Source organism: Seriola lalandi, unplaced genomic scaffold (assembly GCF_002814215.2).
Source record: "Seriola lalandi dorsalis isolate HSWRI2012SDOR001 ecotype SW California unplaced genomic scaffold, Sedor1 jcf7180002054795, whole genome shotgun sequence".
Taxonomy (NCBI): domain Eukaryota; kingdom Metazoa; phylum Chordata; class Actinopteri; order Carangiformes; family Carangidae; genus Seriola; species Seriola lalandi.
The window spans coordinates 3,986,349-4,011,575 of record NW_019525348.1 but is presented as its reverse complement, the minus strand read 5'-3'; the positions used below and the strand labels follow the sequence as shown (position 1 = coordinate 4,011,575).

The 25,227-nt window shown below is 39.4% G+C and overlaps 1 protein-coding gene across 1 annotated transcript in view; it reads left to right on the top strand.

Moving 5' to 3' along the window:
• The first annotated feature begins 394 nt into the window (after positions 1 to 394).
• The window catches only part of gabrzb (gamma-aminobutyric acid type A receptor subunit zeta, b), a 46,297-nt gene continuing 21,464 nt past the window's right edge, over positions 395 to 25,227 (top strand). The window contains exons 1-2 of the mRNA XM_023425773.2: positions 395 to 682; positions 10,009 to 10,098. Coding sequence (XP_023281541.1) covers positions 10,046 to 10,098 — 53 coding nt within the window. The 5' untranslated portion in view covers positions 395 to 682; positions 10,009 to 10,045. The remainder of the gene's footprint in view (positions 683 to 10,008; positions 10,099 to 25,227) is intronic.

Sequence of the window (25,227 nt, the reverse complement as noted above, 5' to 3'; positions counted from 1 at the left end):
TTTTCTGTGAAGCTGGTTAGAAAGTGCAATAGCTTTAAGTGCTGCTGCGAAGCGTTAAACGTGCACTGACAGGATTATTGTCACTTGACTTCTTCAAAGAACCAAAATACAGATTGACTGATTACATAGTGCATCTGCTGTGTGTCAGTATTTATTACATTATTCCAAGATGATCTGTTTGATTTGAATGATGGGAATCGCTATTGAGGGTTTGACAACAAATATTCACTAAATGCCTCTTGACGCAAATCTTTGTCTCGTGATAAAAGAAAGAAAAAAAACACTTTCATGGTTTTAGTTGTGGCATGAAATAACGTCTTTTCCCCCATACTGTGCAATGGCAGCGTAACACACAGCAGACACCATCATGACAGACATTTTGGGGCATTCATCTTGGGCAGCTTTGGAGACTCCAAATCAGCTGCGAGTCCATGGCGTGCGTCATTGCGCAGCGGCGCGTCCAGCCCATAGCGGTTAATGAGAATCCGCTGACAGAGCACAACCAGTTGTTTGTGCAGGCATTTGTACTCGCGGATCAGCAGGTGCTTGTCCTTAAAACAAAACTGGATGGAAGTCTCGATTACGACCACACCGATCTGAGGGAAAACTCTTGCCTTACGGACTCTTATTTTACAGGATGCGCTGACATACATGACATGCTCGCGGCGATCGGCAGTTACAGGTAAAGTTCAGGTTTAAACTTATTTGCTCTGGGTGATTTTTAAAATTTTAAATTGTGGTAGAACCTGTTCCTGTTTGCTGCGCCTCAAATGGAGGTTTGTTTTGTGTTTTCGTGCTTTTTTTTTTTTTTCTCACGAGCGCGTCTCTAGAGCGTGCCATCTACTGCAGGCTGCATACCAAAGTCCGCTGTGCATTTAAACTTTAAAGTAAAGAGTCCGACAATCTGTAAAAAAAAATGTTACTGCGTAGTCAACAATTCCAGGCTTATCACGCCGCTACCTACCAGCCAAATGCATGGATTGTGTGTGATTTTGTGTGTTTGTGTGTGTGATTGTGTGTGTGTGTGTATGTGTGTGTGTGTGTGTGTGTGTGTGTATACCCACGCGCATCAGTGCGTGTGCGCGTCTCCTTTCCTAAATTGTGCTGCTTTCAATTAATTCCGGCTCTGGAAGCTGCTGGTGCGTAGATGATGCTCTTTCTTAATGTGAATGAGGGGTTAGGAGGTTAACAAGTGTTTGCTTGACCACGCAAGCCGTTTAATCGTTGACTGATTTTTCCCTAAGGCCATTTTTTGGACACTGTGATCAGTTTATAATAGGAAGAGTATTCAAGTGCTCCTACTGCGGTCAAGCTAATAGAGCAAACTGCAACCTTTAATTGGGCACAGGGGTGATTTTAAGGATGACAGTTATGAAAGTGACAAGAAGGTGAAGGTCAGGGATGAATTTAATAGAAACCCCTCAGGGTGCTGTGTCTTTATAGGCAGTGGAGGATGTTACTGGGATACATAAATGGTGAATTTATCAAAGTTAACCTATTACAGCCTGTAGACATTTCCAAGCCATTATATCCAAGCGTATTAGATGCCTCTCATCAATGGTGATGCTTACTTCGGCCACTATTTACCCAGCAGCTCCGCATCAGATAAAAACAGTTAAGCTGTCAAGTCAACAGAAAAAATGCTCCCAGCAATGCTATGACTCCACTGCGATAAAAACAGTAATTAAAATCACGCTAATGCTCCGTGAAGCCTTATGGTGAGTTTCCCTGAGTCCTCCTCTAATTTGTCGAACTATATTTACCACAGCGATAATGCCTGTAATCAGCAGAATAAGCCCAGATTGTAATGCAGAGTTAATTTGTGCAGATTTTTGTTCACTCGTTGGGTATAAACTGCCAGCTGTCTTTCAGATATAGCTCTCAGCCGTCACAAGAAGGCACAGGAAGGGAGAGGAGTGAGATTTACATAAGTAGAGAGTTGTGTGGAGATAATGGAAAGGCTCTCTGTTATCACCAAAACTCCAGAGCAGTGCGTGGTATTTTCTTTTCCCTCTCACATGGACAACATAGATGAATTAAAAAAAATGTCAGACATAAACAACACATTGAAGTATTGGCACGGCTGTGCCTTAGTGAACATGTGCCAGCATTGTCTTCATTTTTCAGTTTTCTCTCTCCATATTGATTTTGTCGCTCTCCCCTCTTGCTTCTTTTACCTGCTTATTGACTGCTTTCTGTGGTCCAGCTAAATGGGAACATTGCCCCATGTCTCAGCCGTTTGACTCTGGAGCGCATCTCTTATGTCAGACCTTATCATCTTATGACTGTTTTTTGTTTTTATGCAGAGTTATAATTTAGACTGGCCAGGTTTATTTGCAGTACAGGTGCAACCTGGCAGCACTTTGAGTCCATGTCTGGCTTATGTCTAATGGGACTTTGCCTTGACTCAGTAGCACAGTGTCATGTGTCATCAGTAATGTAATCTGATGGCACAAGTCCTCCTGGTATTGTCCCTTCTCGAGCTGTCACAGTGTCCAGATGCATCTTCAGATCAACTGGTTTCCCTCAGGCTTTACTTTTCAAGGATTACATGTGATAGAAATATGGCTCAGAGGTCTTGTGCTGAAGGACCATGGAAGCTCTCAAGCAGTCATATACTGTAGATTAAGTTTCACTGGACTTTAAGTGAGTCCAATGCACTAAAATGTCTTGAAATTAATCTGTACTTGTCCACCGATCAACTGAAGCTGATCTGCAAAACAAACCTGCTCAAATCTAAGCCACACCTTGTTAACTGTTCCACATCAAGAACATCTTTGGCACATACTCCAGTTCTCCTCTAGAAATCTTTAGGGACATATCTATGGTGACTTGTAAATGGACGAGAAACATAAGAGACAGAGTTGTTAGAGCATGAATTGCTCGCAACTGAGCTTTTTCAAAGCCATTTCAAGGCCACATGGAGCCTGTATAAAGTAGTAGCCTATGCCAAAACCCTCGTCTTTTAACTACCCTACTAATGGGACAACCATCAATATTAAGGATTTTATCATCTGCAAAACTATATAATACAGTGCTCATGTAGTATAGTATACATACAGTAGGTGAGACATCCTGTTCTCTCAAAGAGCCTATCACAGAACACAGGAGCTCTATCAAAAGGGATGATGTAACTACTCCTGTTGCAAGACACTTCAATGAAATGAAACACCCCATTTCATCTGTGTTTTCTATAGGCAAGAGAAGTCATTAAGCCCAGCCAAAGACGTAGTAATGCCAATTCTCTCAGAAAAAAGATGGAAGCATTTTGGATGTTTTTTGTTTTTAATCTCAAAAGCTTATTTCCAGGAGGCATGAATGAGTCCTTCTCAATTAATGAGTTTTTATAGTGGTGTTTTGTGACGTCTTCAATATGTCCAAATCCCTTAATTATGCGCTTTTATAATGTCATTGTTGGTTCTCTTATTTATTATTATTAAGAAATCCTAGCTTATAGCACTTTGTCATGGCATACTTTGAAAACACAAAGTGGCACATTTTGGGTAAAAACCTTCTCTATGTCAGCTTGGGCACCTCTCCATTTAACAGCCTATTTCACCATGAAACCGAGGTTAATGTTACCATTATTTACACATAAATGTTTTACTGTAGTTGTTTCATACTCATTAAACAGTTCTTTGTAATGTGGGTCTCACAGAAAAAGCTGTTATTCATGTTACAAGTGTGGCCTATCTATCTCTTCTGATTCCTCCTGATCATTCTCACCGTCGTGATCACTGCTGTAATTGCCAGTTGTATGTTTGAGCAGCAACATTGCTAGCTCATCCCAATAATAATACAGAATGATGGACCCTAGAGACCTGTCTGGGATGATGAGGAATAGAAGTCACTCAGAGCCTGAAATGAAGCTTCTAAACCCGCAGATGAAAACAGGGGAGGAGAGACTTTCGTCTAGATGAAATCCACAGAGTCCTTAATGTTTCTATGAGACACTATCATGGTGTGTTGGAAAGAGAAAAGGAGACGGCACAAGAAAGAAAGTGAGATTGAGGGGGTGTCCGTCGGGAGGTGAGCTGAGGAATACACAAAGTTGAGATACTTTTACATAATAAAAATGTTGGTTAGACTGTGGCAAGAACCTTAAAGACCCTACACTGACAACATCACTGGGAGACTTTGATAACAAAGATGAAACTATTCTAGCACAGAGTGAAACGCTCCATTACTCTGTTCCATCACTCTCACATTAGTGATTCTGTTAGAGCTATTTTTGTTCCAGTGTACTTGTGGAATTGCCAAAGAAATTTTGAAGATCCAAAAAAAAAAAAAAGGAAGCTGGACTGAAGTTTGGACGGTCTGGATGTAAGGAAGAATGCCTTTATATTGTGGAAAATGTTAACTTTTGTTTTGACACTCATGATAAAAGATTGTATTCATCCTTGTAGTCTTCCTTATTAGCACAATTATCCATTTTTGACGTCAGATATTCTCTTTTTCTTTCTGTCTTCTGTCACCTAATTGTAATGTATTGTCTTTACAGCAGCATGTCATGTGGCTGCTTAGTCCTGCTGACTGACACTTCGAAAAGGACCCTGATCAGTTACAAGAGTTACGAGAATGTGACAGGAGACCTGGGCTGTTTGAAGTCCATTTTGTTTTTGATCATCTCTCTTTGTTCACCTTTGTTTCACTACCGGACTGGATGGGTCAGATACATGTGGAAAATGATTTGTCTGACACCATTTCAGGCCGGTGACTGACTCATTAACTGTTGAAAAAAATTACACTGGAAGAGTTCAAGCTGTTTGATGATCCAAGCTGATTTTTTGATGGGAACTGCTAGTTTATGGTCCTGCTAAAAACACTGATGGATGAGACAGGAAGATAATGTTCTCTCCTAAACAGAACATCCTGCCCTCACTGAAAAACATAAACCATAAGCTGATGAAGCCGGCTTATAATGAACATAGCAGGATATAACTATCAAAAGGTATGCTTACATGGAGCCTAATATTCAGATTATAATCACTGTAAAAGATCAAACAGAATAAAAATTCTCCAAACAAATCCTCAATTCATTGCAGAAACCAATCAAAAGAAAACCTCCATCATGTGAAACATCATCAATAAATTCAGTGTTTTCCTACCAGTTGCATTCTATCATGACGGGCCGCTGACTCAGGTATTGTTAAAGCAATCTATGTTTCTTTACAGATAAATGATCCTAAAAATGGTTTAATTTGGGGAAAATGAAAGCACTGCTAGCAAATTGGTATTCATTACTGGCAGGTACACTAAGTTATGGGTTCAGTATCTGTAAAGGAAAAAATGGATTTGTGGATTGTGAAACACTGGACGTAAAGTGACAAAAAAAAAGAGCAATGAAAACATGTAGCCATGGACTGAGTCCAGCATCACTTTCTGTTTGTACCTTGTGCAATGTAAAATGTATATATAACAAACATATGTACTACTGTGTACATATATATTGTATGAAAAGTAGTGTCCTACCATTTATCTTTCATAGATGTGGAAATAGGCATTTTCACAGAAAACCTTTGACTTGTGACAGCAAAACAAGCACAGGTGTACATAATGAGACTAATGATGTCTCTGTAAGCTAAGTCGTGAGCCAGCATGCACAGCAGAGCCCTGCTGTAATGAACTATAGCCATAATTAATGTTATTAGTTGCACCTGTGCTTTTCCAGCAATGACATGGCAAAATATCTGCTGTCAACAAGGCCTGTTATTGCTATGGAACACTACTACTACTACTGGCTGAAGACTAAACTATTGACTGTTTGTTATGCAGATACAGTAGGAGAATATATGTGAGCAAGGAAGACGTTTTGGACACAGCCATGGTTTGTGTGTTGGTCTATTGTGTTTTTATTCACATTCTTTTCTTTTTTTTTTAGCATTGTTAGCTAGCTAGCTGACTAGCTAAGAAGCACTTTAAATACGAGTATAACATTGTAGCTAGGTTGTTAAATGATGCTTTATCTTAATATGTGGAATGCATAGAAATACAGTGTTAACATGTTTTGTTGTTAATGTGACAGTGACGGTTAGCTACCCAGGTGATGATGTTCTTCCCCTGCTGTAGCAGCTTTGGTGCTCACCTGTTAAAGTCAATTTCTTAATGCAGGGAACACTCTCCTGTTGTATAACGTGGGTTTATGAAATGCAGGTTACAACGACAACCAAAACATTGCCGTTCAGTAAGTAATGAAGTATGAAGGAAAAAAATGGGAATAAGTGAATTTCGGTGTGGACTTGCATTTTGGGGGCCACAAAGGTTGATATGCTATTGATGTGACTCATCCATGATGCCTGGGATAAGTACCTTGAAGAGCAACAAAGGAGAGAAAGTCCAGAGAATTAGATGAAGTGACTCAGTTCTGCCTGAAATATCTTTTTATATTTGCTGCTGCCCTTTTCAAGTCAGCTTAAAATCAAATTGTCAGTAGTTAGAGTCATAGCTGAAAGACAGGCTTCACTTTCGAAGACTATTATCCATCCTCCCACATTGGAGCGTCCTTCATCAGGATGGTCACTGAGCTTGGGCGCATGCCAGGACAGATTTAACAAACAAACATGGGCTGAAGAGTGGAGATATCGGTGCATGAGCTCTGCCTAACCCGGGGAAAAATCATGGTCTCATCTCCTAAAATAACAAATAAGCAAATTTGGTACTTTGAAGACTTGAATTAAAATAGTGATAGTCAACAGTCAGTTCTTTTTATGGACGCTTTAGAAGTGTGTTTTGGTTAGAGGCTGTGTACTGTATAGGAGCAATAAGGCCACAAAGGCTCGTCTGAAAGTTGTGTAATTAATTTACTTTTGACAAAAGATCAAAAGGTTTTCCACAGACAGTGACAGATGAATCCAATTACATGATAGACAAAAAATAAATTATGTAGCCTAGAATTCTCATTTACTGTCCGACCATCACATCTGCTCCCTGAGTAACTAGGGCATACACTACACACAATGAGACAAATAATCTTACGTTCAATATTTCTTTATGATGGCACACAGGTTTTTAAACATACCACCGATTACAGTGTGCTGTAATGTACTGACTCAGTTCTTTGAATACAGTTCAATTGCATATACAGATTATCATTTAGTGTAGTGATGAAAAGGATGAATAGAATTTCTAATGCATGTACTTAAAGTATTTAACATGCAAATAGTAGTTTCTAATTTGTATTTGAAGGAGCAGGGAAATATCTTAATGTATTTGGTATTAAGAAAACCAAAGCAGCTGGATTTCTCATAAGTGAGAATCCATCTTGCCAGGGTCCAAGGTTCGGACCATCGGCGCCCTATGAGGGAGGAACCATTGGCAGCTACAGACAAGTGACTGTTCTGGTATTCATAAGAGAAAAATTTGCTGACACGCTAACTAGATTTCACTAGCGAAGCTAAATAGCTTTCAAAGCTCCTCAGACTGTGGTTTGTTGTGTTTCCTCTTCAGCGCTCTCCTATATAGACAGATGTAATAGACAGATAGTTCATCCGATCACCTGCTATGTATTTTTTGAAAGCACCTGCTCCTTCCCAAACAGTTTCCAACAAAGACCTTCCCAGATGGTTCTGTGTAGCCATCCATGTGATGCATAAAGGTTAGCAATAAGCTTTGTATTTTTAGTAAAAAAACACCAAAATAACTTTTCCACTAACTAATTTGCAGCCCAGTTTATACTGTTTGGGCAGAGCATAAACCAGTGCATCAGTCCTAAAGTAACCCTGCTATTTTTTACATTCCTTATGGAGCTTAAATCACTCTCAAGTGGTGCATTTTTGGGTACAAATGGAGTACATTTGCTCAGTCTGCTGTGAATGACAGATCAGCGAGGAGGTGTGTGCAGTAGAATATGATAACTGATGTTTTTTTCTTTCTACTGCACAGTACTGAAAAAAAAATGTGTATTAGAATTATATATATATATAATATTCTAAATTTTAAAAAGGAGTTGTAATTATTCTACATGAGGGTGATTTCCTGTATTTCTCATTTACTGACTTTGCTGGAATAGCACACACAGTCTGTTAGGCTAGTTTTTAGATGTGAGCTCTCACAAGGGAAAAATAGCTGTCATGCTAAAATTAATTGTGTTACCTGTTGTTTGATCACTGAGTCTTTTAAACCTGGGTGTTAGTCGTATGTGAAATCCTGCTCTTTTAATATATTCTGTGGTTGCAGTATGTTGTAGATTTCATTCTCTTATTTCTTTCTGTCTGCACTTATATTCTTTTTCTACATTTTGCTCATGACTCATAATGCAGGACAGCTGAATGAGCATGACTTCAGTAGTGAATGAAAACATCAAACATCCCTGCAGTTCTGTCAGGATCAGACATGTCATCATTCACTGCAGTCCGTTCGCCTGTGACGAAACTGGCAGCAAAAACAGCAACAGTGTGTAGGCCATACTGTATCTTTGCAATGCTTTCTCCATTTATGACCAAAGTTGGTCATAGGTCAAGTATGTAGACGAGTCCTGATTGTAGCTCTGTGCAATGTGCTCTGCTTGATGCGTGCCCACTTGGCTACCAAACTTGTAGCCTGTAACATTGAAAATAATCTAAGTTTTAACTGTATTTTGTTACTGTAATATATATGCGTTATGTTATACATGTCATTTACGTAGACTACCATGAGTACAGCACATAAAGTCATTATTGGTGTGGTGGTAAATTCCATTGTCAGCTGTACAGTCGTGATGCCAAGGTGTGTAACCAATTATACTGGATGTTTTTCAAGAAAAGACATGTCAGCTCAATAGCTGCACATTAGAAGTGTTACCTCCAGATGCTGCCACCCTCATTAATGTTATCAGGTTCCCTTTAGGCATTGGGTTTAAATCTGAGATATCGCCACATAGATGCTTTGCTTTTCACTTTCACACCAAATCCTCCACCACTGTCTTGTCGGTCAACTCTCCTCTTGTCACAGGATAAAACACTGTCTGTGGTGCAACTCTGATCTGCTGATGCCTGGAGCAGACACTTTCAGTATAACTAGTACTGATAACTAGTATAGTTTTTCACTTGATGTCCGTGGGCGATACCACTGATACACAAAAATGAACCAAATGGATTTTATGTTCATAAAAAAATGAAAAAATACAGTGGGGCCTGTGGGCAAGTTATGTAATTGTTGTGTGCCTGCGTAACCCCAGTAACAAAGACTACTGTGGTAACCATGTTGTATTTACCCCTAGCAGTGATAATGCCTCGTCTTAAGTGCTGCAGAGCCATGCACTTAGTGTTATGTAACCAGACCTGTAGCTATAAAGGTAACATCACCACCAAACATGTCTTACTGCAAACCTTACATCACTGTAAAGCTACTTTTTAACACCACAGCCAGAGAAGTTTGCTTTCAACTTGACATTAAATATTTCCTTAGCCCAGCTTGCCATCCACGGCACTCAGGTCTCCTTGTTTAAGTCATTCTGGTCTCTTAAGGTATTCAGCCTGCTTTTATCTTAAGAGAGGCAGCGAGGGAGGGAGCAGGAACAAGAGGTCTCTCTGAAAGAATCTGCAATATGCTTTATTACTTTTCACCCAAATCTGGAACTCTGTACCAGACTTAGAGTAGGGGTGAAGTCATTAACAAGAGGTCAATAGAATGTCTCTTGGGTATGTCAGTACTGTAAATGGCCGCAGTGTGATTTAGAAATACGCCCGGATTGTCCCATGTTTCCGTGTCTGTGAAAGAATCTGTGAGAGATAACCAAGTGGCACAGAGAAACCATTGTTACCTTGGTGATAGATATCATTTCAGTAGAAAAATATTTTTGGAATTGTAGACTGTAAAGATTAAAAATAGGAAAGGGGTCACAGACCACCTGTGATGCCTGCCAGCGGAGAAAAGAAGATTTAGAAGTCACTGGTCCAGTAAAAGCACAGTGTTGCATCTTTGTTAGGATGCACTGAACAATATTGCTTTCAAAGGGAGAAAAATCCTTTTTATCTATAGCTATCTAAATTCACATCTAAATTGCATGTTTTCTATGTGCTCTTTTTGCAGATAAACTCCACCTGGTGTCTCCACTCCTTCAGCAGCCATGGCTTTCTCCGTATCTGGAGGGACCGCGTTCACCATTCTCCTCATTTGCAGGTAAGACCGCTCACAGAAGCAGAAATACAACCGCTGGGATCTGTAGCCACACAGCTATCTTAACGGGCAAGAAGCATAATCAAGTCGTGTCAGATTCTAATTTGTAACAACACCAGAGCATTGTATGAGGATAGAGAGAGGTACTCAGTTGTATCATTTTCTTGTGAACCATCAATACTTAATAACAACTCCCCATGCATCAGACAAGAAGCATTGAAATTCCATCGCCACGTTCATGACACTGCTGAGCAGAAGCAATGAGGCAGGATCCAGCACCACATGCATCAGTCATTGCATACAATTGGTGTTATAATCCCTGCAGAGGTCATACGGAGAGAATGATGGGATGTTTTGGTGCATATTTGTCTGTTACCGTGAAGAGAAGCCTCTCCTCTTCTTACAGTTTATTTTCAAAGCACAGAATGCACTTTGCACATATTAGATAAGGCAAACCCTCTGGGTCCCACTGAATCCTGCTATAAGATATTCTCTGTTTAGTGCAGGGCCTCTTTGCACAATCAGCTCTGGGATTAATGTGCTGTAGCAGGTTGCCTGCTACACTAGTATGTTGCCAAATGCATCTGCTTTCAGTGTAGACGCAATATGCAAGATTTGGGTCATTCAAGCATCAAATGACTTAATTTCATGAATCTGTGAGCTTTCAAAGATCCCATGCAGATTACTTTTACATTGATCATTGTTGTGTTTGAGTGAACTATCTATGTGTAATGACACTGCAGCCACTGCACTGTGGACATCAAAGCACTGAAGCTTGTCAGTCAAGGCTTAGAAAGGCATAAGAATATGAATTTGTACAAAGCATCTTGCTTGTCAATTTATCAGTACAAAAATGTAATATTATTTTTGAAAGAATGACTTTCAAATGTAACTTTAGCTATCTGTCTATCTACCTCTCTTTTTATTTATTTATGTTAGCTATGCTATTTGCTAGCCGCCAAGTTCTGCAGACTCATTACCCAGTAGATACCCAGAGATATCTCAGAAGTAGACATTGTTTTGGGTCCAAATTATATTCAATCTAATGAGCTGGGGTAAGTTCCCAATGCCCATAGGTCGATGACTTACGCCAATTCAAGCAGACTCGTTCTCAGCACTGAGGCCATTCTACATAATAACTGCATGAAAAAAGCACGTTTTATTTTTATGTGTGCAAAAGGTAAAAAGCATGAAGTACAGGACAAATGATGTGTATTGCTGCTCTTTTGCCGGAGCAATGATTCCGCTGCCAGTAATGCAGCAATCTATTTGGGTCTGTTTGGGCTGCACTTGATTGGTCCTAATTGTCCTCTGGTCTATTTAGGCTGGGTCTGACTGTCCTCCATAATCAACATCAACATGTTAGCATTGTTATTTTGAGTATGTTAGCATTTAGCTCAAAGCACAACTGCGCCAAAGTACAGCCTCACAGAGCTGTTAGCATGGTTGTGGACTCTTAGCATTAGCGGATAAGGTTTGGGTAGGTATTTCTTCATGTCCAGTTCAGACCCATGAAAACCTTTATTCAGAAATAATATACAATACACAGTATTCATATGTAATATATAATAACATGAATGAGAAATATATGCAGCTGACAGTCTCTATAGCCTACACTTCATGCAAAAGCATTTCCAAGTGTCAGCGTCATTGACTCCCATTTCAAATAAAAACAAAAGGCTTAGTGTGCAGCTTTGCCTTGTGATGCTCAATCACTTCAGCTTGTGTTTGGAACTGCTCTTGAAAATAGAGAAATTACGTTTTTTTCTTTGTGTCAGTGCAGTGATGTTCAGCCCAGCATGAAAAAACAGTTTTTTTGAAAATTTAAGATAAATTTAGTGACAAGTGACCCCTTTGAGTTTTCACCATCAAATGTTCATAAGTACTCTGGTGTGTTTCATTGATAACTAATAGTGTTTGATAAACATAAACTAATCCTGAGTATTTAATTATGAAAATTAAATTTTTAGATTGCAAATGGTACCAAACAGCTCAGTACATAATTGGTATGACCTCCGTGACATTGTGTATGGAGACCGTGAAAAGTTGATTTGCCATGCTCTGCAGCCTATCAGCAAACCCTCTCAGTATGAGGCACTCAGCTCAGAAGCCTTGATAGCTTTAGGGTGATTAGGAAAGAGTGCTCTGCCAGCTGAATACAAATGTTTTACACCCATTTTCACCATCATACATACATTGATCCAACAGCTTTATGAAAATGACCTATGACCTTGAGAATGCTGAAACTGCCAAGACCTTCACCTCTGAACAAATGAGTACCTTGTTACGGGTCACAAGTTGCTACAATGGAAGCTCATAAAGGGTCATGAACGCCACACATTCTTCGAGCAGAAAATGCTCACAGGGACATGAATGGCCTGTTTGAACTCTGTGGAAAGACTGATGTCATGCTTCATGTTGAGAATACAGTATAAAACCAATATAGATGAATTCCAAATGGCTAATTCTGAAATGCTTGTGTGTCAATCTTGCCTCAGATATCTTCCATTTCTCATGTTGCAATGGCTATCACTGAAAACCCGGGCAGCACTGGAGCACTGTTTTTCTTATTGAGTAAAAGTAAGAAATTCAAGAAGAGTGGCTAAGGATCACAGCTAAACTTGTTATTAAAAAAGCAATTACTTAGAACACATAATGAAAAAAAGAATGCTGAATCTGTCTCATGTGAAGCGGAAGGCCATGGCTTTGGTTGCATATGAAGTATTTAATTGACTGATTGTTGACTAAAAGAGGCAATGGTGCAGATCTCATACACGCTTCAAAGTCACTTTATTTTTTAATGCATTGATTAATTTGTTCTAACCATTGATGATGGTGCCCTTTGCAAGAGTTAGAAAGTCAGAAAAAAACAAAGGTATATAGGTATAAGTATAAGATATGTATATATAGAAATGTATTAATACAAGAGCCCTTAAAAATGCTTAAATGGGTATTTATGGCTACATATATGATATGGTATAAGACAAAAGCAAAAGCTGCATCTCCCTGGCAAAAAAAATGTACTAGTATCATTCAGTACTAGCTCTCACGCAGTGAGGAAATACCACAAAATGTATATGCTATTCATGAATATGTAGCCTGTGTAACAGTTTGGGTCCACGTACTTGGGTTGAGGCAGTCTGGAGAGTGTGGAGAAATGGAGAGGAGGCAAAAAATCACATCCACACAAGCGCTGGGACTTCCACAATACTTGTCGATTTTAACTTAATACACTTCAACCTTACCATGCCCGGATGGATGGCTCTATCCCATCATACATGAACAAAACAGAAGCATCACAAAACGTTACTCTTGAGTTGAGGAACAAAAAGAATAAAGAGCTCATTAATAGGCATCCATCTGCTTACCTAAAAAGTAAAACAAAGCATAGACTGATGACGCAGACCCTCTCGTATGTAGGAAACACAGCATGTCTTAGGCACATTTCACAGTTTCGACTGTTACACCTGAAATCCAAGTAATAAATGTGGATAGTTAATTAATGTGCTTAATGTGTAGCATTGGAAGTGAGACTTACTTTGTCCTGTATTTAGGTGGTAAGCTAGTTAGCATGCTAAAATTTGAGGCTAATGTTAGATCCAGCAAAGTCACTGTGGAAAGACTATAAGCAATAGACGACACCCTCCAAACTCTTTCAATGTCAAGTATCACTCTAAGTAGCACATAAAGCACACAGCCTCAGCATCGCTATTCAGAGGTTAGAGTTTAGCCCAATTAGTATAATCCATGATAAAGTCAAAAAATGATCTGAAGAAAGTATTCCATATAGCAGTCATCTAATTTTACAACTATATGATCAAATGTGAATTTCTTTGTTAGAACAGCTTCATGGTAGAAAGGGTATATTTATATATTTGTAACCACACTGCGTTCCTCTGCAAGTAATTTAGCAGCCCACATTTACAAACACAGGCTGCAGCATCAAAGCAGTCATGCCTGATTTCTCGTTTAATCTCTCTCAATAGAGGCTTAATAATATAAAGTAGCACGATAATACTGAATATAGGCACCAATGGTTTCACAGCACTGGTTACAGAAAGCATGGATAAAATTTTACCGAAGCCTATTACAGGCAGATTAAAGGCTTACGCTATGCTCTTCTTGCTTTTACTGGAGAAACACGACTTACTCCTGTATAGAAATCCATTTCATGTCATCTTTCTTTATTGATTGTCACTGAAGAGATTAGTGTACCCCTATGCTCAGATAATTACATGACTGGATTGTCTGAAACCTGACACCACAAAAAGGAACATTTCAGAGGTACATGAGGAAAATTAAATGACTTGAAATAATATTTTACTCGTGTAATATTGAGTTTTTTTAATGTTAAAAATCACATTTTTAGTGTAACTATATCATATCTATGAAGAGTTGTTTAGATTATGGATTAAAAGAAATTTTCAGTTTTGGGAGTATTTTACTGTTTCTATTCTTAAATCAGAATCAGACAATGTCACTGGATGTAGTTTGAAGGTATGTTCAACAGTGAGAGAATGACATTAGACTCCAACAAATGATATGGCACATTGATTTGGAAGAGTGATCCTCAATGTTACTGCTTTTGACAAGTTAATGCTTGAGGCCTCTCTCTCTTGTCACTTGTCAAGGGTTACCAAACTATAACACCACTGATGTTTCAGAAATAATGCCACGGCCCATTTTAAGTTTGACTGAAAGACAAAAAACACATAAGGTCAGAGTTTAGCCTTTACACAAAGTGGCTTAAAACTGCAGCCAGGGATGTTGCAGTTATTGCACTTGTAACCATAGAAACGCATCATAACCTATGTTACTACACCCATTAGTTTGTCAGCGATTATACTAAAAGCTTCCAGGATTTTTGCAATGAGGGGTTGGTTAGAAATAGGTCTTCACTTAATGACAGCTGAAAAACCTCCTATTTTCTAAGGATTTCAGCAGCTTTTTTCAATTCCATTAAATACTAGACTGCATTTTTAAGTGGTCAGATTATACAATTGTGCATTTAGCACCACTGAATTGATATAAAATTTGTTGTTCCGTCTCAAGTCAACTATCTTGTGTCAGAGGACAGGTCAAGGAAGAAGTCTTTAACAGTGAATATTTATATTTTTCACTCAAAAAACCACGGTGCCTCGTTTCCCCAGCGTTAAATAATGAGGCAATGGAGATTCTCTTAAATTTTACAAAATCCACTTTTCTCTTTACTACGACGGCTGTTAGTAATTGCCTTGTCTCGGCCATTTGAAATTCATCGTTTATCACTTTCTGCAGCAAAGCCAACTGAAAACTAGTTTTTCATGTTCATTAAGTTTAATTGTAGGTCCCCTATCTGGAACAATATCTTCCCTCTGTTGGGCTCCTCGGCCGTTTTCATTTCCACAGAAGTTAGTCATGGTGCTATTGTCACTGAATTTTCTCACTCTAGACCGGATTATTCTATAGTGTTCGACCTTCTGAACCATGGGCTGGATGTACTGTATTTCTGCAAGATCAGCTTGTCCTCAACTCACAACAGATTTCTGGGGAACAATACAAACACTTGATTTAGGAAGGTAAATGTGAATTTATTTCGCTGGCTGTTTGGACTGCAGGAAGTGTCCCAAGGGTCTAAGAATTAGATTTCTCTTTCTCTTCTTGACAGGGTTAAACATATTCTATTAAACAGAGTCTTCTTTAACAAATGATTGATATTAAATTTGCATGAGGAGTTGATCTCACCCCCTGCTGCAGCAGATAAATGAGACAGATGTTCCCATTTAGAAGTGTGAGGTTTTAGGGCATGTGATTTGAATTCTAATGTTTAAACTATAATTGTCATTTGAATTTCGTGAATTTTCATAACTAGAACATGCATGCATTTGTTCAGCTAATCCTGTTCCTGACATTCCAGTCCTGGCCACTGGCACCCTCTCCATCCCAGTATTCCCAGGAATTATGTTCCTATAGGAATCCACACCTCACAATTTACATCCAGTGCCACTACAGGATATATTGCGCCTAAAGCCTCTTTTACACTGGTTAAAAAAACCAGACCTGCTGACATTAGACTTTTGTCAAGAATGTAAAAATGTACAACAGCATTCGCTAAAGAGGTCAAATGACGCATTGGCTCTGCCTCCAATCAGCCGTGATGTAAACATGACTTATGCAGTGAAATGGAAGGTTTGGCTGTTGCATAGGCTCATCCTATAACTTTAAAAATTCCTTGTTTCAGCCTGATAAGTGACTGTTATTCATGAGGATGTGTACCTTCATGAGAGTTCATCATTATCATTACTGACACCACTAAAACTGCCATATAAGGTCTCCTGTTCCACTCTGTTTGTGGGCAAGTATAAAGAAGACTTCAATACTATCACATCTCCATACTGTCTTTCAAACATGAGACAGCTGTTAGTTTCTCATTTCAAACTGATGATTAGTGTTGATTCTGTCATCCATGACTGTTCCACCACCCGTGTTTATTATTGTAACCATGACAAAGATCATCTAACCTTGAGGAAGTAGTAGTACTAGTAGCAAACCAAGCCGTTTTCCTAAAATAGTAGTAGTTTTTTTTTGGCCTAAACCAAACCAAACTGGAACCATTCCACAACCTTGACTGCATGTTTATTATTGTTACCATGACAACAGGTATCCGGTGTATCTGCCGCTGGTCCGCTCTTGTGGTTAATATTGAGGATAAGAGCTAACAGCCTACATGGTTGTTAAGGCCGGAGGACTTGTTTGACATTTCAGATTGTGTAGTCAGAAATCAGAGCCCATAAAAGATGTAGCCATGTCAGTAAGTGGTGTTAGATGACCCGAAACAAGAAACTGTTACAGTACAGTAAACAGCTGTCAATGATGTGATCAGAAAGGAGCTGTGCTATAGCAAAAATGAAGAGGAAATGTTTGACATAAACATCTCTCTAGAGCAAATCGGTCCATGACTAATATGAAAGGCAGTAACATTTGAATAACTGTGTTGCACTAATTGTATTTTATTTTTACTACTGTCCTTTCATTTCACCTTTACTGTTGCTTTGTTACAGAAAACATGAAATTATGAGATGACATATGGCAGACTGTGCGTGACTGCAGAAAAGGGTACAAATCCTATAAAGTTCAAAAGTTACCACATCTCCTTTTCCTGGTTAGAAACCTTCATCTCTGACATAAACTGGAAAGGTCAGCACTCCATCTCTTAGACAGCATTAAATCAAACAACTACGGTGTCACTTACAGCCTGCAAGCTACTATTCCACTGTCTCAATGTGACTGTTCATGGATTTAGTTAAGTGATTCAGTATCCAAAGAGAAAATTTAAAGAAGTAAGCCTGTACTGTATGTACAGTATCTGTTCATGAGCTCCTCCAAAGCTCCAAGGTCCATTTCACATTACAAGACTACAAAGCTGAAGACACGGATAAGGCTCTTATTACCATGATAACGCTTTGTAGTGTCATTTTAATTAATACTAACCAGAGATCTTATTTTGGCTCTTCCTTTGAGCTCTAAAAATCTTAGAGCTCGTGTACAAGAAGATTTAATAAAGAAGCACTTGCTTGCCTTAAGAGGGATGTTACTGTAGCAGATAGCTTATCCCATCAGACAGGGACTCTAAACTCAAGATCATAGACGTTTACTTTGTATCTGCCTCACAACGAAACCACTTTCTCAAGGTTAAAAGCCACTTGCAAACTGATTGTCATGCATCTCATAGACTCACACACCACAGCTTTACAGTCTTCACTTCCTGATGATCCCAGGATAACGCTCAAGAGTAACACTGTAATTGAATCACTCTGAGGTCACAGAAAGTTCAGGCCAAGAGACTTCACGAAATCTCCCCAGTTTTCACAAGTTGGCGACATCCAGTACAGCTCTGAGTACCACTCACGTTCTGTCATTTCGCTGATGATTGGTTGTGGGCATGAACACCGCGATCATTCAGTTACACACATTACATATTAACCATTGACAAAAGTCACATTATTTTTAGTATTCTACAGGTATAAGCTGTGTCCCAATTCAGGGGCCGTGTCATTTGGAGGCTGTATTTGAAGAGTGATTGCATCACAGCAGCGAAGCAAGGCTGTCCCATTATGAAGGCTCCTTCAAATGCGGCCTTCTTTTCCTGGGCAACAAAGGCTCCAGTGGGTGGATCCCAAGATTACCTGCGTGAGAGCCTGAGGATCACACTTTTAAATGTAAGTATTGGGTTTCAGCTCAGTTGAACAGCTAACTGTACAACTGTTTAAAAACCAAGGGCCTTAAAACCTCAAGAGGTTGCTAGGCAACAGGAGCGGTGGTTTGTGAGTCAATGGTAATGGTGGGCACAGCTGGGGATGCGAAGTGGGAATCCTTCGTAGGCCAGACTGTCTCATTTCGGTTTGGCCTTTGTGGTCGACAGCGGCCTTCGTAGACCTCATCCTCCAAAGGATGCAGCCCCTGAACTGGGACACTGCTTTAGAAATAGTAAAGAAAACTTTATGGTTTAACAAGCAGCCAGCCTACGGTTTACAGGACTTTACTGACCATTAACAGCTAGCTTCACATCAGCCCCTGTGTCTGCACCCAGCACTCCAGAAGTCCTATCCTCACAGTGAAAAAGCAGCGTTCTCTCTGAACAAACATACAGTACAGCATAACATAACAAAACACCAGAGGACTCTTGATCAGTTTGATCAGAACAGATTTTAGCTACAAAGGCTCAAACTTCTCCACAGTGAAAAGAACAATGAAGGGTAGACAAAGTTCACTAGTTAATTCACTAGTTTTGATTTCAGTATTTTTAGCTTTTAACAACAAAGGATACAATTGTCTCCAAAACATCCCTCTTTTTGTTTTCATAGTTGCTTCTGTCACTTGAACCCCAAACTACAGTACCAGAAGGGACTTTTATTAACTTTTTTGCTGATGGCATCACAAATTTGAGTCTTCTCTCTAGTTTCTAATGTCTGCAGTCTGCAGATTACGTTTCCAATCAAACTCTAATTGCTTTCCATTTCCCTGGTTGAGGATGTGTTTTCCTGTGAAATGAGCTGGTAAGCTGGAATTGGCCTCCATGAAGAAAAGCGCTGTTTTGTAAATGGTACAGTAGGTATAACCTCTAGGTAGGGTGATAAAAGTTTTGATAAATGCAGTTGCCCTTTAACAGGAAAACCAAACACTCAGATCTGATAAAAGTGATATAATGTATCCACACTTTTTCAGCTCGTTTACCAAAATAAAAACGTTACAGGTGTCTGGTGTGCTTTTTCAGTGAAGAATTTCTCTTCAAACATATTGTCACTGAGAAGGATTTAGCTTCCAGGCTCCAAGTGTTCTCCCTTCAAAATTCCATTTGCAGAATATAAATGCTTCACAGTGTGGAGACTTTATGCAACTTTCTTTCTTATTTCTTATTTTTTTCATCAAAACTTAAAAACAACTATATTAAAGAAAATGATGCATCTCAAAATCCTGCCCAAGACATTTATCTGCACAATGATAGTAGGTTGGTGACTTTCTTTTAGAATATAATTAGACTTTTATTATACTTGGAATTATATTACTCTGCAAAATAGTAAAGAACTCTATTAAGTGCTGCTTGACGAACCCTGGAATACCCTGGGGATCTGATTTAATGTGCCGTCTCATGGTTGTGACAAAACTGCTGCCAACTTATTCTTAACTCTTATGTTCTTTGTCAGCAGCTTAACTTGTTTCTGACAGCCTTTAATTGGAGAGTCGGGGGTGGTGGAGGAGGTGCTTTTAACCTGGACAAGTTGACAACTGCGAGGGTATTTAAACATCTGTGTGTGGTTGATCTTCAAATGGTTCTGGCTTCACAATAATAATTTCAACCATGTTTCAGACTCGTGCGATTGTAAATTTACCTGCAGTGCAGTGCTGGTGTATTGTGCATTCAATTTTGGCATGGTGGCTCTTATTGGCAGTTTTTTTTTTGTTTTTTTTTTTACATTCATCCATATCCAAACACATATTCCCAGGGCTGAAATAAATTAACATTCACCCTTTTAGTTTTTTATAAGTTTGTCATGTGGAACCTCACTATTCCTAGCTCACACACGGTTGTCAGTACAGCAACGTTGTTTACACCATGACGGCTCTGAATTCAGCATAAATTTGCATGACTCTTCCCTCACTTACGTGCGGACATGTTCGGATGAGGCATCCATTAACAAGCTTGTTACTCCGTTTCGGCTGGCGTTGAAAGGAAAACACTGTTAATTATCCTGCTGATAGGATTTTTCTGGATGGTTAAATTTTTCTTCATAACTAATCAGTTTTTTCCTTGGTAATGGCATTACTCTGTAATGGACAGGAAAAAATGCTGAAGTAATTATAGTTTACCCACAAAAGCATAAAATGTATCTTTGATGATTTCCCTTAATGAAAATCTGACTTGTTGCAGCTGGCGTCTACAGTTTCTGTCAACAGAGCATCAAGCTCCAGTGTAATCTTTCAGTCCATTTCATTTGATTTAGACTCTTTCAGCCAAGATTTGATGTCATTAAATTTCAGAATCTGCACACAGTTTAGTTTTAATTGAAAGAATGTTATTTGTTTCCAAGGGTTTGAGGTAAAAAAAAAAAATAAAAAAAAAACTTCAATAAAGTATTTTTCATAGTTCAACTTGATGCACTTAAATCAATGGATCATGATATATCAGTGTTTATTATTACTAACCTCCTTCAAGACATACTGAGTATATACTGAGAGTTAGAGAGAAGATTAATACCACTTTCATATCTGTCCATTAAATATGAGGCTACAACCAGGAGACTGGAGTTAGCTGAAGTTAGTTGTGACTAACGGTCAAATATGAAAGAGGTATCGGTCTCATATAACTCTTAACAAGAAAGCCAATAAGTGTATTTCACAAAACACAGAACTATTCCTTTAAATAGATAAATTAGTTATTGGATGATCAGACTGATTAAAATTAAATGGACTGCCAGTGTTGAGGCTATTGCTAAAGTCAGACTACACAATATTAGCCTGGTAAGGACCTGACCTGATGGGATGGCAAGCTATGGCTGGTTCAATACAGTCTGCCAACTAACCAGTCTGTCAGTCACATCACAGCTGATGGAACTGTCATTCATTTTCCAGGTATTTGGTCCAAAATATTGGATTGGAATTTGAACCTGATGGTGGCACCAGATGAAAAGGTAGAAAACTCAGAGAGGGACATGAATTCGTGTACCAAATTTATTGTCATCTTCATGGACATCTGTGCCAAATTTAATGGTAGTCCATCCAAGAGTTGTTGAAATGTCAACCTCATCGTGATGAAAAGGATCATTAAAAGTCGTCAGGATACATCGTCAGGGAACCATGAATATCTGCACCTAATTTTGTGGTAATCTGACAAGTAGGCTTTGCAGTGTTACACAGGATAAGTAAAACTGTTGACCTCCTGGTGTCACTACAGTAAAAAAAAATAACAGGATCACCAAAGTCAGGATTTATCCTAAATTTCAAGGCAGTCCATTCAGTATTGTTAGACCAACCAACATACAGATGTTGCTACCCCTACAGCCTCACTGCTGGTGAAAAAACAAAAGTTTTGCATCAGCAGTGTTGCCATGTGAAATCGCTGCCAGCCATACAAGCATTTATTCACACTTACTCATTTTTTGCACTAAAAGAGAATGTGGAAATTGGATAAAATGCCTTCTTACACATGAATCCCTTTACAAGTTCTCTCAAAGACAGCCTTTCTGTCAATGTGACACTGCCTCTAATTAAAACAGTCAAAATTCAGTCCACAAAACCAGTCACTCACTTTTCACACAGCATTTGTCAACATGATTATAGAGCTACGTACAGTAGGCTCCTGAAAGTTTGAATTTTCTTTTTCTCCGTTAAACTCTGTTCCCAAAAGGCCCTGAAATTTGCATCAGTGTTTTGCAGTCAGTAGAAATGGCATTATCTTGCAGCACCGGGCATAATTTTCTTTCGCATTAAGGAAAGGAGTAGGGGACTTCTCTCCTGCATGACAACCGGCAACCCACCAGGGATGAGTCCATTCAGGAAGCTGTGCACACACACAATCAATTACTCATGGCTGACTCTCAGACACTATCTCGTCATAGCTGCATAAGGAGCATAAGGTGAGCAAGAATTTGGATCTATAAACATCAGACTGAAAGCAGGCCATCAGCGCTCCCGACTGTCTGCTGGATTTGTCTCACAGCAGGTTCACAAAAGCTGTATTTAATCACTCTAAAAACTCACTGAAGAATGGTAATGCTATGTTGAGTCCCACTTGTCAAATCAAGCACCGTTTATTGTTTAGACAGCCTTTGTCTCTGTTTTCTCTTTTGTCAGGATGCAGTTTACCAGTGCAATGATATAGTTGTACTCTTCACACACATAAAAGAATACACTTTCACATATTTCACAGTTTCGGGTTTTGGAGAGCAGTCATGTATAAAAGCAGCAGCTTGTACATTAACAACACAATTAGCATACAAACATGCTGTAAAGCTCACATGAAAAGCCCTGTTAAGCCACTGTGTGACTGAGGATCCTGGTTAATTTCTGATTGTGCCGGTGCTGTAATTGATTGAGTGCCGTGTGGATATAAGAGGGCATGACAAGTTGATAGCGCAAAGTGAGCAGTACTTCAGTTTAATTGGCAGGGGCGCGCGGGGTGGTGGGGGGTGGGGTGATGGATAGAAGACTTCATTGACATATCTTACTTTGCCCCCTCAATATTCAGCAGAGGTTTCCAGGCCTGCATGTATTATTCATGAAACCCAGGTCAGAATAGTATACAGTGCTATATATCTATATATGGAATGATTATTAAGTTATTTTAGCATTACAGCAGACATATCAGGATTGTAAAGGATACAGTATTCTCCTTCTACTGGTTAATTACAACTCCAGTAGGTTTTTAGTTTTGAGGTTAGAAAGTAGATTGAAGAAGCCAAAACCATATAAAAGTGTACATATAACATGTGCAGATTTGCCAGAATAGAGTCACACATTTTTCATGTCACAAGTCACATATTTCAGAGCATCAGACTTCAGTGGGCTTATGAAGACAGTAAATGTTCTGTATTTGGCAGGAGGGAGAGCTTCTATTCTCCTATGTGGAGGGGCTTAGAGAGCTGCCTGGGATAGCATGAAAGGGAGAAACAGCTGCTTTTAACCACAAAAGCCTGCGACACAAACTCAGGAGGACTATTTTTTTTTTTTTTTCGTGGTGCCTGGTTGCCTGCCTCTGCAGCTCCAAGCCTGGAATGGCTGAGGGGTCTGAGGAAGCCTCGGAAGTCCCTGATGAGTGAGAGATTAATCTCTGTATATGAGAGCAGCAGCGACTTTCCTCAAATCCCATTTCACAGCGGCAAAAAATGAATATATTCTCGGCAAAAGAAGAAAAGAAGACATTTAATACAACTTGACAGGCGAAGCACCACGTATGAAGCTCAGGTTTCTAGCACACCTTTGCAATTGAGTTAATGCCATATGTTTTACCTGTTCCCCCCATCAGCCTGTCACGAGACAATGGATGCCTCCTCTGTCTTACGGCCTACTGTACCACGGAAGTCACAATGGAAACCGTCATGCAGCGAAGCAGTGTAACTTCAGCTTTGTATGGAGATAAAATGAACCAATTACTATGGTTTTTCATTTGATCCGGGGATGTGAATTAAGACACAAATATCATTAGTTGTCATTTGAATATGAATTAGCTTGATTTTCTGACCTTGAAGGTCAAAAAAGGACCTGCCTTGTTTCATATGGTTCCATGACCTTATTTAAATCACAGTGACATAACCCACATCATTTGAAGCAATCCCTCAAAAGGGGGAATTCAACTATTTAACATATCAGGTTTGATTCAATACTTTTTATTATTGAATTTACTGGTAGAATAAGGAAGGAAACTATATGATAATATGATAGAGACTCTATGTAACTGAATAACTTAGTAGGTGTGCTAGTTCGGATGAACAAAAAAAAAAAAAACCCACCGCGCTCAGCTCATTTGTACATACTCCTGAATGGGAAGTATTAGGTCAAATTGCTCCCTGTGCATATACACACATGTTTTACTCCTTTGTTTGGCTGGGGTGTCACAATATGGCAGTGGCAGCAGGGATTTCTGCAGCAAAAAGGAGGCCAGCTGAGAGAGTTTGGGGAATGAGGAATGACATGAATCAGTGAAAGAAGAGTGAGAAACAGGTTGGAGTTGAGTGTACTACTGAGTGGGAGGAAGACTGGAAGCAGCACTGGGAGAAGGGGGTTCCACAGTGAGTGTTACTCAACTCTCTGCAGGGGTTATGTTCAACTGAATTAATCTGTTGTGAAATGTGCAAGTGCTGCCTTGTGTGCATCAGAGATTGGGAAGAAGAGTAAGAGGGGGGTTGCGGAGGGTTGGGGGGGTAGGGAGCTCTGCATGGAGGCTATGTAATGAAACAAGATCTGAAAAGGCGAATTCCCCCCACAGGGTTCGAGTCCTTCATTCCAAGCCACCCTGTCACCCCCGTATTACTCTGTCTGAACCTGTTCCTCCACCCACACATCCAGCATTAAAACACAAAACACATGAGCATAGCCTGTAGGCCACAGACTGTATATAGGCACAGAGGCCATCCTGTGGTGGTAGAGGCTGCCCATGGCTGTACCACTACAGCTGGCCAGATGTTCAGGGAATATTATATAGATACATATATATAAATATAGATACATATATGTGTACGTTCATATGTGTGTGTGTGCGTGTGTGTGTGTGTGTGTGTGTGTGTGTGTGTGTGTGTGTGTGTATACACTCCTTATACATATGAGGAATTTTTTTTAATGCTCATTTCTCATGTCGGATGCACTGCTAGAGGTCATATTATGGGTGTAATATTTATGCTAATTAGCTTCATCATGGTGCATTGACTGATGTCAGACACTGACTGTTAATACTTTGAGAGACAAATGGAAATGGGACAAAAGATGAGCAGCGAGCGAAAAAACAAAACAAAAACAAAGTACAAGATAGAGACAGGAGAGGAGCAGAATAAGCAAACCAGAGGGGCTCATTACTGAGAACACTGGAAGATTTTGATCATGACAAACGGGGACAGATCAGATCATTACTTCCTGCTGGCACTTCCTTTTCAACCACATTCA